General features: G+C 40.5%; 1 protein-coding gene across 1 annotated transcript in view; it reads right to left on the bottom strand.

The window, feature by feature from the left end:
* Nucleotides 1-463: 463 nt before the first annotated feature.
* The window catches only part of TRPM7 (transient receptor potential cation channel subfamily M member 7), a 105,691-nt gene continuing 87,290 nt past the window's right edge, over nt 464-18,864 (bottom strand). Inside the window, exons 28-39 of the mRNA XM_066592643.1 lie at nt 17,706-17,802; nt 17,377-17,450; nt 15,780-15,820; nt 12,584-12,612; nt 11,633-11,683; nt 11,485-11,550; nt 8,448-8,731; nt 7,750-7,832; nt 7,059-7,264; nt 6,069-6,120; nt 5,186-5,292; nt 464-1,800 (exon numbers count right to left, since the gene is read on the bottom strand). Coding sequence (XP_066448740.1) covers nt 1,676-1,800; nt 5,186-5,292; nt 6,069-6,120; nt 7,059-7,264; nt 7,750-7,832; nt 8,448-8,731; nt 11,485-11,550; nt 11,633-11,683; nt 12,584-12,612; nt 15,780-15,820; nt 17,377-17,450; nt 17,706-17,802 — 1,215 coding nt within the window. The 3' untranslated portion in view covers nt 464-1,675. The remainder of the gene's footprint in view (nt 1,801-5,185; nt 5,293-6,068; nt 6,121-7,058; nt 7,265-7,749; nt 7,833-8,447; nt 8,732-11,484; nt 11,551-11,632; nt 11,684-12,583; nt 12,613-15,779; nt 15,821-17,376; nt 17,451-17,705; nt 17,803-18,864) is intronic.

Genomic DNA, 18,864 nt, shown 5'->3' with positions numbered 1-18,864 from the left:
GAGGCTGCCAAGATGGTGGACTCAATCGATACTCACCTTTCATTCGAAGATTATGTCCACCAATGTTTGATTTGGTCCAAAATTGCTGTGTGAAAACCTTTTTTTTTTTAAATTTCAGGTGCTTTCATATCACGTATTTCTAAGGGCTTAGCTAAAGTAGAAAATTCACTTCTAGTATGAGTGCTGCTCCAAATGAAATCAATATTCTGTAGTTTAGTGAAAGTTTGGTATTGAAATCAGGAAGTTAACTTTTCATTGCGTTCCCAGGCTTCAAATGAGTGTAGCGCCCTGAATATTCTATCTAGAGCTTTGTGTCCAGAAATGATTTGAAAGTGGAGATTCTGGACTAATACGATGCCAAGTTCTAAGCTCTACCCAATATGATGTATTACATATGTCTCTGGCAGTGAAAGGATGAGAGTTTATGACTGAAGAACGATCTAAAAATCAAGAAACACAAATATGTGAAGAATAAAATTTATTTTAGATTTTTTAAAAGATTTAAATGATATATAAAATGTATACAGTATATTTCATTTTTCCCCGGCAGCATAAAACAATTTTTTAACAGCTAATTTGTTCGTGCCTTTATAAGTATTGTATCTATAAGATACACTACAGAGTAAAAATGTATAGAACTTTATTATTCGTTCTTTAGTTAAAACCTGCATATAGTACCTTTAAAAAAAAAAGTCTCTCTTGACATACTCTTTCAACATTGGGAATAATTAGGTTACAATTCATCGGCCATTTTGCATTGCATTGTCTCATAATTTAGAACCACTTTAGTAAATTCATTAAAACAGGTACCACATAATAAAGATCTTTGTACAGACATTTAAATACATTGAAAAATTAAGATTTTTTACATTCTCATTAGATATACAGGTTGTACAGTCTGAGGTCTTTGGAAGATAACTTCTGAAGCAGACATGATATACTAGAAAAGCACTTAGCTTTACAAGGCAACTTGAAAGGACATTTTCCCATTGGTTCTAGGATACAATTTTAATCTGCTGATCATGGCTTTACTAAACTGGTACGATTGGATTTTATAAAATACAGCCACTATACACAGTTAAAACTCAAGTCACCGTTTCATGTTCATTTCCAACGATTTGCCTTGTGATGTATCCATAGGCAGGTGTTACACGTGAAAAAGCCAGCGGAAGTATCATATGTACTTCTTCGGATAATCAACAAGGCATTCCGAAATTGTAATCTATGCAATACCTGAATATACAGACTGCCAGCACTCAGGCTAAGGCCTCATTCACACGAGCGCATGTCGTCCACATATTTTTCATTTGCGTAATACGCGGTGCTAAAAACCCATTGATTTCTATTAGACGGCTCACACCTGTGTGTTAAGCACATGGGGAAAAAATACGCAGCATGTGCTATTTTGGTGCATAATCCGCACCCATATCGACTATGGGAATTTGTACTGTGTATTATACGCACATGAAAAATACGCAGGTTACATACGCCCCTGTGAGTAAGCCCTAGGCCCAAGGTTGGACCTTCCATAGAAGGTCAACCACTTTAAAAATACGTAGACCAAAGTAAAATTTAAAAAAAGTTAAATATGACGACTCCTAGCAGCATGCACATGTGTGCAATACCCAACTCATTCTGAGGGTTTGAGAGATATCAACCGTATCTGGGTTCTCAGCTACAGCATTAAACGGATAGAATTTTTTGACTCTTTGGTGGAACCGTCAGGATCTGTTGATGAATCTGGATGTTCATCCTGAGGGAATATCACTTTGTCAGGCGTGTAGTCATTCCTCTTCAAGTCTTTCAAGAAAAAGGGGATAGATAAATCAGCGCAGTGAGAGTACATTCAGAAATGCTTACAACGGTTTACAAATAACCCCTTGGCTTTTAGGACAATAAATGGGCCCATTACTAATTTTTACATTTTTTTTTTGGTATCACATTCCTAGAGACATAACTTTTTAATTGTTCTATTGTCATAGTTACAGGAGGGCTTGTTTTTTGTTAGACAAGTATTTTTTATTGTATCTGAATTTTCTTTCACAGCATTTCTGTTAAAAATGAACTTTGATTCATTTAATCATAAAAAGATCCAGGTAGCTCACAACAGCATCTACACGTTTCCAGCGTTACCGCTCTTAATCATGGCATACAAGTGCATAAAACAACCGCAGCGAAATCTATACCAGTGGGGGACTTTATTAGACATAAGCGAGCGTGTTCAGGCACTGGGGTTTTTGACACACAAAAGTTAAATTACAAATAGATTCACCAAATGAGGTTATCTGGGTTGAGCTTTAAATAGAGCCAAGCATCTAGTTTGAGGTATAGATAACCAATTTTTTGTTCGAAATGGAACATAAGGTCTCATGTCCAAGAAAGTATCGATAAAGTCTGCAGTGTTTTACCAATGTTTGTAAACACTGGCTCTGCTGGCAGACACCATGTATCGCTGCAAGTGACTGCACATGCCTGCGTATCACACACACATGCGCAGTGTGCCTTTTTTCAACTCCTGTTCTGTTTAAGAGTGGGTCTGCCTATGAAAACTCCGTACATACGCAATGTATTGCGTTTGTACAGTGCTTCATATGCTGCCTACCCCAATGTATAGAGCTCACGCTGCGTGGTAGGCAGAGATATAGAGCATGCTGCAATCTATTTCTCGTGCACATCAATACGCAGTGTCAACATGCATAAGTGCAAGGGTCAATGAAAGTCCACTGGCTTTCGTTGACTCCATTCACCTTGTATCACACGGCCGTGCAACGCACATGTGATATGCGGCCGTGGACATGAGCCCTAAGAAAAACCACCCATAAAATGTTTGATATAGAACTTTCTCCACTGTTTACAGCACGGAATATAAGCAGGTTGTGGACATTGTTAGTAAAAACATTGCAGCATTGTTCCAAGTTATGATACCAACAGTTTTCTTTATTAAAGGGTAACGTTTTGTAGCTAGGAGGCGAGGCACTCTAGAAAAAAAATCACTCGTCACCAAGGCTGTGCGCACACAATATGAGAAAAAACATGGTTCCATAATGTAAATTATAAGTGTGGGAGGTATGTTTGCAAGGCTGCAGGTTTACATTCGCACTTAACAGATTCACCAATTCGGAAGGCACATTTTTTATATTAGTTATAATATAAATTGCAACAGTGTGCTTGGCGTGCCGGCTACAGTATGTAGGGTGACCAATAGACAATTAAAACACAATTCTTCAACACATTTCAGACATAAATAATGGGGAAGCTAAACATGTATCAAGATGCTGCTAAGCACTTTATCTCTCACCATAATCGTGATCCTACCTTCTTCCGACACAAGGTTATTGGAAAAAAGTTTTCAACCCCAGAAACAGAAGCGATTGAAAGAGGAAGCTGTTACACAGAGAAGCTTTGCGGAGTGCACATTGGATTTCCATTTTATTTAAATTAGAAGAACGATTTATTATACATTTACTAAGTATATGGGGGAAGGGGTTTCCTACTCTGTCCTCTCCTCATTTCTTGTGGTGCTCATGGTGTTAATGAAACATTTACATATCATGTGATCTGTATTCTTTGATTGGGTAGTATTGCTTATAATTCTGCATCCTGGGTCATTTAAATGTAGAAATTCCAAATGCAGGTGTTCGGTTCTGCATATCTCAAAAATATTTATTTCATGCGTCACTGGCAATTCATTTGATATTAACCCCTTAACGCTACAGGATGTACAGCTAGGCCCTGCAGTTTTGTGGCATGTATGAAGGGAGACCATGGGGTGATTTCGCTCCATGCACAGCGTGTGCCGTCTGTTTCTTACAGCCGGCAGATGCCTGCAACAGCTCCAATAAGCCGCGACGGTCATCGGATTTGTTATCCCTATAAATACTGCCGTCAATTCTGACATAATTCTGACGGAACTCCCACGATAAGATTGCAGGTTGCCGTGTAGTTGTTATGGCAGGCGCCGACCTTCTGAAAGGCCCCAGGGCTGCCGTTGCAGAGTGCCTATCAAGCCATGTCTGTCAGCTACATTATACTGCAATTTGTCAGAAGATGGGAGCAGAAAATAATTTTAAAAAATTAAATATCTTTGAAAAAAAAAAAAAAAAAAAAAAGGAGTACAGCAAAAACAAAAAAACTATATATTTGGTATCGTAGTAATTGTACTGACCCATGGAATAAACTTATCTCATTTTGTGTTGCAGTGTGTACACCGTAGAAACAAGATGTACTCAAAGATGGCAGAGTTTCTTTCTTTCCCATTTCACTCCACTTAGAATTTTTTTTTAAAGTTTTTGAATACATTATATGGAACCTTAAATAGTATCATTGAAAATACAACTCGTCCAGCAAAAATCAAGCCCTTAGACATTTACGTCGATGGATAAGAGTCATGATTCTTTAAAAGGGGGCGAGGGAAAAAAAATTGGGGGGAAAAAAAGGGCCGCGTCCTTAAGGGGTTAAGCAATATATTAAATGTAACACTCCTTGTGTAGTGCATTTGATCACTTGCATCTCATGTCACCATTATGTTGGCTACACGACTTGCAGTTTAAAAAAAATGTATCCAACGTCTTATCACTAATATATGGGGAATCCAAGGATGCTTTCACACATTTTTTCAACATACATGCTGGTAATTTTTCATCTATGTGGGCTGTAGGCATAGAACAGGCCAGTCGTCCCATTAGGGGAGGGGACTACCATTAAAATTTACTTAAAAAAACATGCTGAATTTTTCGGTTAAAAAACCAGCACCCCCATTAGTTTAAACAAGAGATCTGACCTGATTTTGCACTAGGGGTAATTGTTGCTTAGTCACAGGATTACTTTTTTGTTTATTGGTTGTATGTCTCTTTAAATTGAGCAGGTGCGCCATGTTCTTAAGTTAGGACTAAGAGCTGCTGTGACCGCTTGAAATACGTCAAATTGTCGCACCATTGTATATCCTTCCTGTTGGGATTTTAGGTCTCCATAAAGCCGTGATTTAATAGATGCTGATCTTTTTCTTGCTGTCTTCTGCAACCGATTCCTGTTAAGTTTGTGCATTCTGCTGGTGAGCGGTTTCATTTTCTCCGTATATTAAAAGATATGCTGCAATGATTGCTGAAATTACTTGAGCTACATTTCTGATAAAATCTGCCCTATTACATCCCAAATAAGTTGATATGTAATTCAATACACAGTTTACCTGGAAGTTTAAGTTTTCGGCAGATTGCATTGCAGTGATGCTTAGCACGGAAATTTTTGATAGCATCATCTCCTAAATTGGCTGGTCCAAATATCATGTCTGATGACCTAGAGAAATATAATTATGTTAGTACGTATAAAACTGCTGATATTTTTATAAATTTTGCATGCCTTATAGCACACGTCAAATACTAGGCACATGGCCCGAATCTGGCTGCCACCTCATTTTAGGTCAGCCGCTGGCCGTGCAGCAAAAAGCAGACGTTCAACATGCCCAGCCTGCAGCTCAGATCTGGCGATGGCAATGCAGAGTCTGTGACCACTAGCCTCTACCCCCCGATGTCTGCGTGCACTGTCCTGTAATCTACACAGATGCCGAAGGAAGAGGTCAGCGGTCACAGACTGAGCAGCTACTACCACCAGACCACAGCTGCAGGCTGGGTGAGTGGGATGCTGGTTGGTCAGAGGCCAATAGGAAAAGTGTGTGTGTGTGTGTGTGTGTGTGTGTGTGTGTGTGTGTGTGTGTGTGTGTGTGTGTGACTTACTACTATGGAGGCTAATATAGCAGATACTACTAGAGCCACAAATATAGGGAACACTTACTACTGAGGCCACTATGGGGGATCCCATTACTACTGAGGCCACTATGGGAACACCATTACTATACAGTCTTACAATTACAATCGGCCCTTTGAAGGCAACCATAAAGCTGATGTGGCCCATGGTGAAAATAAGTTCGGCACTCCTGCCTTATAGAACATTTCCATATGAGTCCATGGCTGAAAAGACCATTCCCGCTAGCCTAGATTTTTTAAAAAGTGGTGGTCTTTTTTAGAGGTCTCACAGTAACAAAGAAAGAATCTAAATGAAAAACTTTAACTTGCCTTTTTTCACCAGATTTTATAACTGATGGATCGGTAAGGTTTTCTCCAACGCCTGTAAATGTATAAAATGTCATTAAATCTCAGAACATCTCTCATTGTGCATGTCTTGTAGTGAACTTAGAAGCATACCCTTGCATTAAAGGTTAAACTGCAATGTTCGCTTCTATAACGTATGTATATATTTTTTTAATCTATAATATGGCCAGAGTGCTCTTCTATATCATTGCAGACCCCAGCTCTATTTTCAAAAAACAATGATCATTTGAAAATTATACAAGACCCGGAATAGCCTGGTGATAAGTGAAACAAGGGCAGAGCTCCTTTTTGGGTAGCACTAAGGCTGCCTGTCCACGGCCGTTGCGGAATATCGCCACGGGGGAGCGGAGGGGGTGGGCTGACAGGTCTCCGCGATGAGCCTATCTGATAGGCTCACCGCAGAGAATTGTGGCAACTTGCAGCATGCTGCGATTTGAATTCCACAAGCGGAGAATCGCTATGATTTTTCGCTCGTGGACTTCGGGATGCGCTTTCCATAGTTAAGTCTATGGGAAGCCTTCACTGCGTTACACGCGGCCGGGTTATCGCCGCAGATAACAGTGACATATCACCCATGGACAGGTGGTCTAGAGGTGTAAAATGTCAGATGAGACGAACCAAGATAGTGCTCAGTGGAAGAGTTTATATATAGGCCAAAAATGGTAGTATGTAAAATGAACTGAAGGGCCAGGATATGTGTCAAAAGTTACGCAAGATGTAGAGAGTGGGAAGCGTGGGTCAGGAAAAAAAAAAGGTAAGACAAAGCTAAGAAATTAAAACCTTGGATATTTCTTTATCAGGTTCTGCAACCAAAAAAGAGAAGACGTTTTTAATTTCTTAGCTTTGAGTTAATTTTTTCCTCCTTATCAAACCATGCCTCAACTTCCACAACTTGTAACACCCAGAAAAGGGATTTTTATAACAATACATTTTTGACCCTTTTAAAAGTTCTACCTTGTAAATCCAGAACCAAAAGCTCTCCTCTTGTGTATTCAAAGGTCCAATGACTAAAAGCCAACATGGTTTCCTCTAACATATTAGTTGGGACACGCTCTTCTCCATTGTTGTTATTGTACTTTCTGAACTCTCCATTCATACACTCCTCGATTGCAAACCATTGCCCGGCCGAGTGACAATATAACAAAAACACTTCTAAAAACCTGAAACGGAAAAAAAACAAAAAAAACACAAAGCACCGATTAAATGAAATTCACTGAATGCTACAGTAACTCTAATGACAAGACAGCTCACTTCCCATTTGCGCCAAACTCCTCCCTGGAGTAAAAACTACAAAGGACGTATGTGATCTCTTCTATTCTTAGCTTTTGGTAATGGGGAGTAGGTAAGGGTAGTGAAAAGGGTTTCTACCCATGTTCATAGAATCCTATAAGGGTAGAGTTCGAAGGGACCTCCAGGGTCATCTGGTCCAACCGCCTGCTCAGTGCAGGATTCAATGTTTGTTGTGGGGGACAAACTGCCATACATCACACATCAATGTCTTATAAGAAACAAAAAAGGAAAGTAGTTCCAAATGCCAACAATTGACATTCTAGGACTTCAAGACTGAGTTCATGTTTAGAGGTCAGACTGAAAGATTTATCTTCCTAGTTAGCATAAAGACATACAATGTAACAGACCTATATACCTTGGGGAATATGGGATAGACTTGGGTTTCATTGCATTAAAGGCAAACGTCATTTTCTGTGCCGCCCTCTGTTGCTGTATTTCCTAAAAGACAATAAAAGTGGGTAAAAAGACTCAAGTTCAACCAGGTGCCTGTTGTTTTCAGCTGGCTAGTAATCTTATAAAACATCAATTTAAAGGCACCATGTAACACATGAATAATGTGATGAGCCTTATTTTATTCAAAGCTTACACTGCCACATTTAACTACCTGCGGGTGTCTAATGCATCCCTATGGGGCGCGGATCCACGTGCAGGAAAAACGCTCCGGATTTTAATTCTTAATTTGCCCGTGGACATGAGGCCTTAGGAGGCGGCTATGGAGATGCAGAAGAGAATGCCTTTGACGTCGACAAGCTTCACAATTGGAGCAGGGATGTATGATGTATTGTCCATGCAGCTGAGCACCTACCTATAGGGAAGCATTTAAGTGCAAAAGCCCTTCCAGGAAGTCAATAGACCCACAATAATTTTGGACTGTACTGTTTCACAATCTTTCACCTTTACAGTAACCAAACAAAAATCTCAAAATCCCAAAAAATCTCCTTTTCACAGGTGACTAATCCCAGACAAAGACAACGATACACGATCACCATGTTGGTTTGTATGTCTATGTGGGTTTTAAAAATATTACTGATATAAGAGGACTCACATACTTACTTTAAGGCAGAGATGAAGAACAGTATCTTCCTTGTACACCCCTGACCAGGTATTCACCACCTCGGGAAGGAAGGACTTGATGATGTAGAGATGCCCAGCCTTCAGGATATCATTCTCAGACCAAGTGCATGCCACTTTCACAGCTCTTCTCAATCCTCCTCCCATCTCTTCCTTACTCAGAAACTCTATCTTGGCACAAAGACCCCTCTGTGACCAGGAGGACATGCTGTTATTTAGGATGCTGGGAGAACTCTCTTCCAGGCGATACACTGTCACCAGCTCCCCTGGAAAATTTACACACAAGAGTAAAAAAAAAAAAAAAAAAAAATCACACCAATACATTTGACTTTAGTAAAACACAAAATACAGGCAGTGACTCAAGCGATCACCATGCAGTAGCTCACCCTGCGATATGAAGAACACCCCCCCAAAAAAAACCCCACAGGATTTTACAGAACAATTTACTGAAAAAAATTACCCCTCATATGACATGGTAGCAGAATAGATAACTTTCTTATAGAGTCTAGGAGAAAGGTCTCTACAGCCGTACACACGAGCCTCTACAACTAAAGTATAGCAGACATATTAACCCCTTAACGCTGCAGGGCATACAGTTACGTCCTGCAGCTATAGGATATGTATGCGTTTTCGCACAACTGTTTCTTACAGCCGGCACCCGCCCGCAACAGCTCTGATAAGCCACGCCACTAATCGGAGCTGTTAACCTTCTAAATGCCAACAACATTTGGCTGACAACATTTAAATCCCCCGACCGATGTTTGAGAGTCCTGCACTGCCCCCGCGATAAGACCGCAGGTTGCCATAGCAGCTGAGGGCCTTCTGAAAGGCACTGGGGGCAATGACAGCACTGGGGCCTATCAAGCCATGCCCCTGGCATGGCTTGATAGATTGCCTGTCTAATCGCTTGTATGATGTAATGCTATGGCATTACATCTTACTGCAGGAGGGATAAAAAAAAATGTACATTTTTTTACCAATTATAAAAAAATAAAAACAAACAAAAAACCTTTTGTCATATTAATTATAAAATAAAAATACATATTAGGTATCACTGCATCCGTAAAAGTCTGATCTATCAAAGTAATGCATTACTTAAACTGCACGGTGAACGGCATCAGAAGAAAAAAAAAAAAAAAGGCCAGAATTGCACTTTTTTTTGGGTTACCCCGTCTCTAAGAAAAAATACAATAAAAAGTGATCAAAAAGTCATATGTATTCCAAAATAGTACCAACTTAAACTATAGGACATCCCACGAAAAATGAGCTTTTGCACAACTAGGTCGACAGGAAAATAAAAAAGTTATAGAGCTGTCAGAAGATAGTAACAGAAAATAATTTTAAAAATTAAATAAATATATTGGAAAAAGAATAAGAAGTAGTGCAGCAAAATAAAAACTGAAAACAAGACACACACAAAGATCACGGAATTTCGTGTTTTGTCCATTTCACTCCACTTAGAATTTTTAAAAAGTTTTTCAGTCCATTATATGGTACATTAAAATAGCACCATTGAAAAATACAACTCGTCCCGCAAAAAACAAGCCCTCATACAGCGACATTGATGAATAAATGTAAAAGTTATGAATTAAAAAAAAAAAACTAAGATGGAAAAAAGAAAAAAAGGGGTGGCATCCTTAAGGGGTTAATGACAAAGGTGTTTTTTTTTTTTGTTTTTTTTTACAATATTTAGATTTGAATAGTAACACTACTACAACGAATGTCTACAAATGCTGATAAAGGCCTATTTACATGGGCATATTATAATATTAGTCCATACGGTGATTTTTGGGGGGGCGCAACTCACATATCTGGATACAGACTAAATACGGCCTTGGGAAAAAGATATGGTGAATGGAGAGCTAACACCTTCACCCCTGGCTTAATATTCGGTATATATCAGGCAACACTTGGTCTCACTAGAAGCCTTCTCTTTTTACTCTGTAAAGGCCCTTTTAGACCGATTTTCACTCAAAAATCGCCCAAAGCCATCTTTTGAGCGATAATTATTGCGTGTAACTGCACTTACATTGTGCAGTTTTCGTTAAGCCGTCGCTGATGGCTGATCTTTTCAGTCTTCTGGATCCTCCGCTCGGAGCGCAAGGCGATCACTGAACGTTTGAGCCATCACCTTGCGCTATAAAAAGAATACAACGATTATTGCTCAAAAATCGCTCAAAAGATTTTTTGTGCGATAATCGGTGTCTAAACCAGCCTTTAACCCTTTGCAATCCAATTTTGGATTCAGGGTTTCCTAGGGGGTTTTCTTTTTCTGCTATTATACAATGGCGCCGTCTGCTGGCTAGAGCCAGTACTGAAGTATGTGACATGCTGGAGAGGCCCCCCGACAACAGAGCGGCCAGTAATATACAGTAAGAATACCTTGCCGGAGGTCTTCCGACATCGGAGCTGTACAGCCTTCAATCAGAATGTCTGAAGACGTCAGACAGTGGATTGGAAAGGGTTAAACCTAGGAGGTAACTCAACTCTTGGAAATTACACTAAATTGACAACGATGCAAACAGTATTTATATTACACTGTAATATAAATTGCAATGCAAATTCCTTTTTTCTTAAAAACTTTTTCTAGTTGGTGTATGTACCAAGATTCTGCCAAAAACAGACATGTGACAAGCCCATGCTTCTATAGACTGCAACAAGCTGCAGAATACTGACAGCAAGATTAAAGTGCATCGGTCATGTAAGGGTAGCATATTACAGAGACAGCTCTGCTATTAATACATACATAGCAGTCACCGCTGAGAGGTGTGGGGGAAGCGCTCCATCATCATTACAGCAAACTATCACCAGACCTCTGGATTCTCTGATCGTTCCAATTAGTCAAACAGTCCCATGTGGGTTAATATGACGACGGGCCCTTCCCTAGAATATCCTGTTTTTCAAAGGGCAGCACTGTATATTGGAGGTGACAGCTCTGCTTTTAAAGTAGGGAAAACATTTTGAACGACGGGCGTCTAAAGCTAAGCACTGAAAAGTGTCACAAATGATGAAATCTCACCTTTTAGAGGAACTGGGGTGAAAGGAATACTTTGGGCCAATCGCATCAGGTTGTTTCGTTCAACGGCTGCAGAAGATGACAATTGTTAAGAAATCGCAATTCAGCATTAACCAATATAGTGTTTTCCTATAACAAGAAAAAAACTAACCTGAATAGCAATAATTGATGTCCACTATTGGTTTGAAAGGCGAGCCAATACCTACAAGGGAAAGGTCAATATTTTAGTCCTATAGTAGTAGAGCATCTCAATTCATTTATGTTTAACTACTTCACGACCACCTAATGTGACTGTACGTTGCACGGCCATGAAGTGTGTATGGAAGCACAGTCCACTCCATACGTGGCGGCTTGACACGATCGGGGGTTGTCGTTGGGCTAGCATGGCAGAGCTTGATAGGCAAGTCAAAAACCTGCTACATGCTTACGTATTACAGTACAGAGTACTAGTAATCAAATGATCGCATCTTCAATGAAAATGTTTATTGCTAAAAAAAAGTTACTTTTTTTGTCAATTACCCCCTTCCCCCGTCAAAAAAAACTAAACAAAAAACAAACAAAAACACTATAAAAATATCACTATTTAGCCTGTGCAGTGAAGGCCATAAAAATATAACTAAAAAGTGATTTAAAAAAAAGACATTGTTTACCAAAACGGTGCTAATAAAAACTATAGAATTATCCCCTCAAAAAACGAGCCCTTACATGTCCCAAATAACGAAAAAATAAAGTTACGGGTCACAAAATAGGGTGATGGAAAGTTTTTTTATTTTTTAAAGAAAAAATTATTTACTTTTTAAAACATAGAAAAGAATTGACGATGTAAATTTGTTATCACCATAATCATACTGACCCATACATACGTAATTGCAATTATTATTTTTTTTGGGGGGGGGGGCTCCTCAATTAAATTTTTTTTCGTTTTTCCATACATTATATGGTACATTAAATGGCTCAGTTAAAAAAAAAGACAACTCCTCTTGCAAAAAATAAGCCCTCAAATGGATACATCAATGGAAAACTTAATTAAAAAAAGGTTATGGTTCTTGGATGATGACGAAAAATCTCTGCTCTTAAAAGGGGTTATGCATGAAAAACTCACCATTCAAAGCGTCCTCCTCTGCTGTAGGTCTGTAAAGAGAAAACATCAGTGTCACTAAAATAGAGCGAGGTTAAATTTATGCACATTAGGGGTAGAAATAACAAAAATTATACTTAAAACAAAATTGATGATCTAAAAAAAAAAAAAAAACATTCAAGTTTTGACCCCTTAAGTGCCAGGGTGTTTTTAGGGACACGTTAGGGATTTTGCCCATATGGTGGTTTTACTGCCCTATTTTTTTTTCCTCAGCTATCAAAATTATTTGTGTTGGATTTTTTTTCCATAACATATAGGGCTATTTGTTTAATATCTTTTTTTTACTGACTTTTCCGTTGTTTTTAGTTTTATTATGGGTATAAAGCTAAGATAATGATTTAAAAATCTCTACAGGACACATATGGTGCTGGTTTTGGTTAGCGTAGACGGTGAGTCATTTTCTATGTATATATTTTTATTTTATTCTGCTATTTGTTATTTTAGTTTTTTTTTTTACCATGTATTTCCCCCATTATGTCATTCACATTGAAAAAAAAAAAAGGCATACAGTGGAAAACCACTGTAGCTGGGCAATCTATAGGAGTCCCCGTATGGGAGAAAACATCCCCCTGTACTGACATCAGTCACCAACAGAGCTGATCAGGGTCTGTAGGGCACACGGCTGTCATGTGGTCGCCCGGTCTTCACTTTAGTACATAGTGCTCACTAAACGCTATGTAACCTGGAAAGAAGAAGGCAGAAGCTGTGAAAAACGGCTTCTACCTTCTCCTCTGTGTCCTCGGTTGTGTCTGACAGCTGAGGACCAGACCTGCTCCTGCTTGATTGCATTGAGGCTTTAATCCCACGCCATACTTCTGCTACCAGCTGGGATTAAACCCCCGGACCAAGCCTGTTATATTTACCGCGCTTGGTCCTTAAGGGGACAAACTATGCTGCACCTGGAGAAAGTTTCAATAGAAAGCAAAGTAGAACTTAAGGCCACATTTGTACACAATGGCCGCAAAAATGCCGCAATTTATTTCTACCGCCGGCTTTTAAACACACCCCATCATTGATTAGGTGCGTTAAGAAGTGTGAAAATGCGGCAAAATAGAGCAGACAGCGTTCGAAAATTGCGGAGTTTTCTGTTCAAGCGCATATCCTCAAGGCCTTATTGAAATGAAAACGCCACAGTAAGGCTGGGTTCACACAGGGCGTATTTGCCGCGGTTTTGCCGTGCAGAATTTCGCCGCGGCGAATCCGCCCGCGACCGCTAATCTCGGGATTAGCCAGCCATGTGGACGAAATTTCTAAGAAATCTTGTCCACATGGGACGGCCAATCCTCTGCGGTAGGTCCGGCTGAAACCGCGGCTGCGGCCGCCGCGGTTTCAAAAGATGCAGCATGTCTATTTACTTTTTTGTTTATTTTCGTCGTGGCCGCGCTCTCCTCTATGGGAGCGCCGGCCGCAACGGAAAAGCGAGCGGCCGGGCCGCTTCAAAGCCGCCGCGGCTTTTTCCGCAGCGGTTCTCCTGGCGGAAATCTCGCGTTTTTGCTGCGGCCAAACCGCGGGATTTCCGGCGGGAATACGCCCTGTGTGAACCCAGCCTAATCGTGGTAAAAAGTGTATGTGTGAGAGTGGCCTAAAAAGTAAAACAGTGCGCTACAAGATTATACACACCCCAAAATATTTTAATTAAATACACAACATATATAATGAAAGGGGAACTGAAAAACAAACACACTCGGAGACCACCAGAAATACCTCTTCATACAAACACACAGTTGCAAAAGAGTTTCAATTATGTCTAACAGGGTAAAATACAAAACACCGCTTCCCTAGTCCATCAACGTATAAACGTATATACATATAAGCCTCAAGAGCATACGTACAAGTTCATAAAGGTTAGCTGGTCAAGACTACAAGAACTAATTAAAGCAAAGTCCATTAATGTGACATCCAAGCAAATAAGAATTCGTATAAAATAACCCCACAAGTGGAAGGTACAGGGAAAGTTATTAAACTGGACACAAGTTTGCAGTCCATCTCCAATAAAGCTGCACTGGGAGGAAGCAATATGTACTAGACAGACTTCCTGCAGGTTGTGCGGATCCCATTTCTTCATTATTTTCTCCGTACCCTCCACTTACTGGGTATTTACTTATCCTGGCTTGTTCGAATTACTTTAATTAGTCATGTATTTTTTTTTACACTATTTTTATGAACTTGCAGTTATGCAGTTGCACCTAAGGGCTCGTTCACACAGGTGTATTGTCACCATGTATTACACATGCGAATTTCCCGTGCGTAACATGCGGTGAATGGAAACAATGAAAGTTAATGAACTTTCATTCACACCTGCATGTGGGCACTGCATATCAATACACAGGAGAAATAAATCCCTGCATGCTCTATTTCTCTGCACATCATACGCAGCCCTAGTATGGGCAGTGTCTCAATACACAGTATTTTGAACAATGTGTTTCTATTAGGCTGGTCTCACATGGGCGAACCAGATTCCCCATGGGAGGCCCTCAGTGGATACCAGCTATGTGCCCTGCTGGCAACCCTGCATACATTCTTTGTCGTTCATGCGCAGTACAGTTTTTTTTTTAGTGTTTGTATTTCCCGTGCCATTGCTTAGCGATGACACTGGTACCCAAAACCCATACGTAATGTTCATTGTGTATGGGATGCAGGTCTGCACGGAATCAGGAGCAAAGCAGAGCATGCTGCAGTTTTCTCTCCGTTTGCGGAACACGCAATTCGTACCTGCGAGTGTCAGCAAAAAAGCCTAAGTATGTACACCTCAGTGCCTGCATTTTGCCAAGCATCCTCCGCGCGGACCCTGCAATTAGAATCCACCCACGTGAGCCCGGCCTTAGGAGGAGGGTTATCAATATTTCTGAGTTTTTTTTTGTTCTTTTCCCTCTTTATTGTGTATTTAATAAAGATAGTTGCTTTTTTCAGCTGAACGTAATCTCTCGATCTGTTGCTTGCTTTTGAGATTTCACTTTTTCTCCGGTCAAAACAGGAACAACTAGACTTTTATAAAACTGACAATGTTTGAAGCTCTATATGGTATTTCCCCAACAGGTCTGATCAATGTAAGCACATAAAGCAGTGTGTAATGACCGTGCATATGTTGTGGGGAGGGCTCAATCCCACCAAGTGTTAAGGAGATGCAAGTGGCTGGGAGAGTGGAGGAAGCCGGACTTACTTTGGTTTGCCTGCAGAAGATGAATGAGACTGCAGCCAATCCTGCAAGAAAAATATACATACAGCATTACAAGATGGAGATAGAAAGTCATTGTCTGCAGCGAACCCAGTATGTGTTGGCGTACCGCGAGGGTAGGAACACGTGTACCGGAATTGATGAGGATTTTCCTACTTGACTTGGACATAAAACTGCAGCAGCAAAGTGAATGAGCTTTGAACAAGTCTGCTTCTTATGCAGTGCACATTTTTAAATCTACAGCATGTCAATTTTGTGGCAGATTGGTCACATATTTGCTGTTGACTTTCCTATTGAGTTCAACGAGAAAATCAAACTTCACAGAGCCCAGTTTTTATGGATTTCCCGTGGATTCACAGCAAAATCTACGAGCGCAGATTCATTTGGAACCCAAAACAGAACACTATACCCAAGGCTGGGGGAAAAAAAACATTACAAAAAAACCTTTATACTTACCCTAGCAATACATCCCTGGACCTCCACCGGTCTCTGTACACCCAACCTCCAGCAACGACTAGTCATCGTACATAACTGTTGCAGTCAATTGCAGGCTAGTCATTACTGGATGTCTGATGTACAGAGACCGGCAAAGACCAGAGAAAAGTTGTCACAGAAGCGCCAGGGAAGGAGAGCAATTTATCGTTTACTGCACAATCAGTTGTTCTCTGTAGATGTGGGTTTGCCCCTGCAGATCTCCCTGTGTCTGCAGCAAGAATTCCGTGGACATTATATATTTATATAAAAAGCTGAAAGGAGTACAATTTAAAAAAATAAAAATAAAAAAAAAAAAAGGTTCTAAAGAACTTTTCTTCTCATTTTAAAGAAGTTTGCGCTGAGCTGTCGCACGGGTAGAAATGTGCATGAGACTAAATTCAAAGTGTGCCGATGCCTTTACAGGTGCCTGTAGAGATGTTCTGGTGACTTTAGGTGCAGCTGCCCCTCATTGCACACAGGTGAGGGGCAGTAGATTAAGGTGTTGCCTTTGAATGGAGTCAAGGGCACTGTCCTGTATCCGAAATATGCTGTTCTACATAGCACAACATACTCCGCTGACAGATCCCCTTTTAAGGGGCTGCCCGAATACAGTCCAACTTTCCTTCAATAGCACCTGACTTCCAGTGATGTCAGCTGTCGCTGCAGACACTAGGGCTGCAGCGCTGGGTCCTGGCAGCGGAGGAGGCACAAGTGCTATTCGGTTTGTCATTTCACTACAGTGCATGCTATTGAAGGGATGTTGTCTTGTAACCAGACAATCCCTTTAATACGCACTGAATACACATGCAAGTTTCTCCATATCGGCACTCTGTAGATTCTGCACTGTTAAATTGAGCAAAGCTGCCAAAATTAAAGACACTGACCACAAAAGGTTTGGAAAAACTAGGGCAGCCTGTTATGCAGTCGGCAACCATGACCTTTCTCACACTGCTCATGTAACACACTGCCCTTGATTTCAACAAGCTTTCAAAGGCCCTCCTATCTCTGCTGAATACACACACACATTCATTCACGGCCATCACAGAGAAATCTGAACACACTCCGGGACAACTGCACATCACAGCACTACAGCAGAAGAGGTACAAACCGTTAGAAAGGTTTCTTTGGAGTCATCTACACTTGTCTCCTCGGTGAGCGAAGCTCGTCGGCTGCTGCCATGCACTACGAAAAAAGTTGGAAAAAAAGTGTTGTAAGTTTCTTAATGTCAGGAAAAACAAAAATATAACCACCAACTAAAATAGTGTCAGTTTTTTCAGCATTTCACGCTTTTTTCCCTTGATCTTTACTACGGTCCCATTCTTTTTCGGGCAATGACAAAAAAAACGAAAAAAAAACCACCAAGCAGACCGGTAACTAAAAGCACTGTATTGTTAAAAGCTACTAATACTTGGTGTTTCAGTACAGTGAAGGACTCACATTGATCTAGCCGCAACGACTGGGAGATTTTGCTGAGCTCCATAAATCCGGCGCAGGATTTCACTTGCTTCAAGCTGGATGGAGGATAGGATTCCATCTGTAAGAAAAAGTAAATGGTCCAATCAAGACTCACATTGTGCTGTAAACTGTTAGATTATACCCACTGAAGATGACAGGGGTCATTTATGTTCTGATGGGACACCGCTGTTAATAATTGTAAGGTCTGTGATACTAAAAACATCAGGTTAGGCCAACGCAATGTTGTCCATTGGTTGGGACATAGTATTTAAAGCACAAACTGGATATCAGTCAGTCGCTACAATTTTAGAATTTAGCTAATCATTGTCTGATATAGATTTAACCCTTAACCATACAGGACGTACGCTTACGTCTTGTGCATTTGGGGTTAATCTGAGGGTGTTCGGGAGCCAATCCCTCTCTATACAATGCAGCTACTGGCTGCTTCTTACAGCTGACAACTGCCAGGAACAGCCATGATCAGCGTGAACACCGATTGCAGCTGTTTATCTATCTATCGACGAAAACCCCCACTGACCAACCCACCCACCAACTTACCCTGTCATCGACTCACCGACCGACCCACCCACCCACCGACTCACTCACCGACCAACTGACCTACCCACCGACTCACTCACCGACCAACCGACCTACCCACCGACTCACTCATTCACTCACCGACCGACCGGCCACTAATTCTCCAACTTCCCGATGTCGTACAAACATGAAATTTGGCACAAGCATAGATTATGTCCAAAATAGGAAAAGTAAAGGGGTCCCAACTCGATCATTCAATTCTAGCGCAAAAGAACTAGCGTCCAAATTTTATGTACGTAATCTAATTCTCTCACTTCCCAATGTCATAGAAACTTGAAATTTGGCACGAGCATTGATTATGTCATAAATAGGAAAAGCTAATGGGTCCCAACTCGATTATTCAATTCTAAAGCGCTAAAGAATTAGCGTCCAAATTTTACGCACGTAATCTAATTCTCTCACTTCCCGATGTCATAGAAATTTGGCACGGCATTGATTATGCCATGAATGGGAAAAGTTAATGGTTCCCAACTCGATTACTCAATTCTAAGCGCAAAAGAATTTGCGTCCAAATTTTATGTACGTAATCTAATTCACTTCCTGA

Source organism: Eleutherodactylus coqui, chromosome 2 (genome assembly GCF_035609145.1).
Source record: "Eleutherodactylus coqui strain aEleCoq1 chromosome 2, aEleCoq1.hap1, whole genome shotgun sequence".
NCBI lineage: Eukaryota > Metazoa > Chordata > Amphibia > Anura > Eleutherodactylidae > Eleutherodactylus > Eleutherodactylus coqui.
The sequence above is the reverse complement of the archived record's forward strand: the minus strand, read 5'-3'. Positions and strand labels throughout refer to the sequence as shown.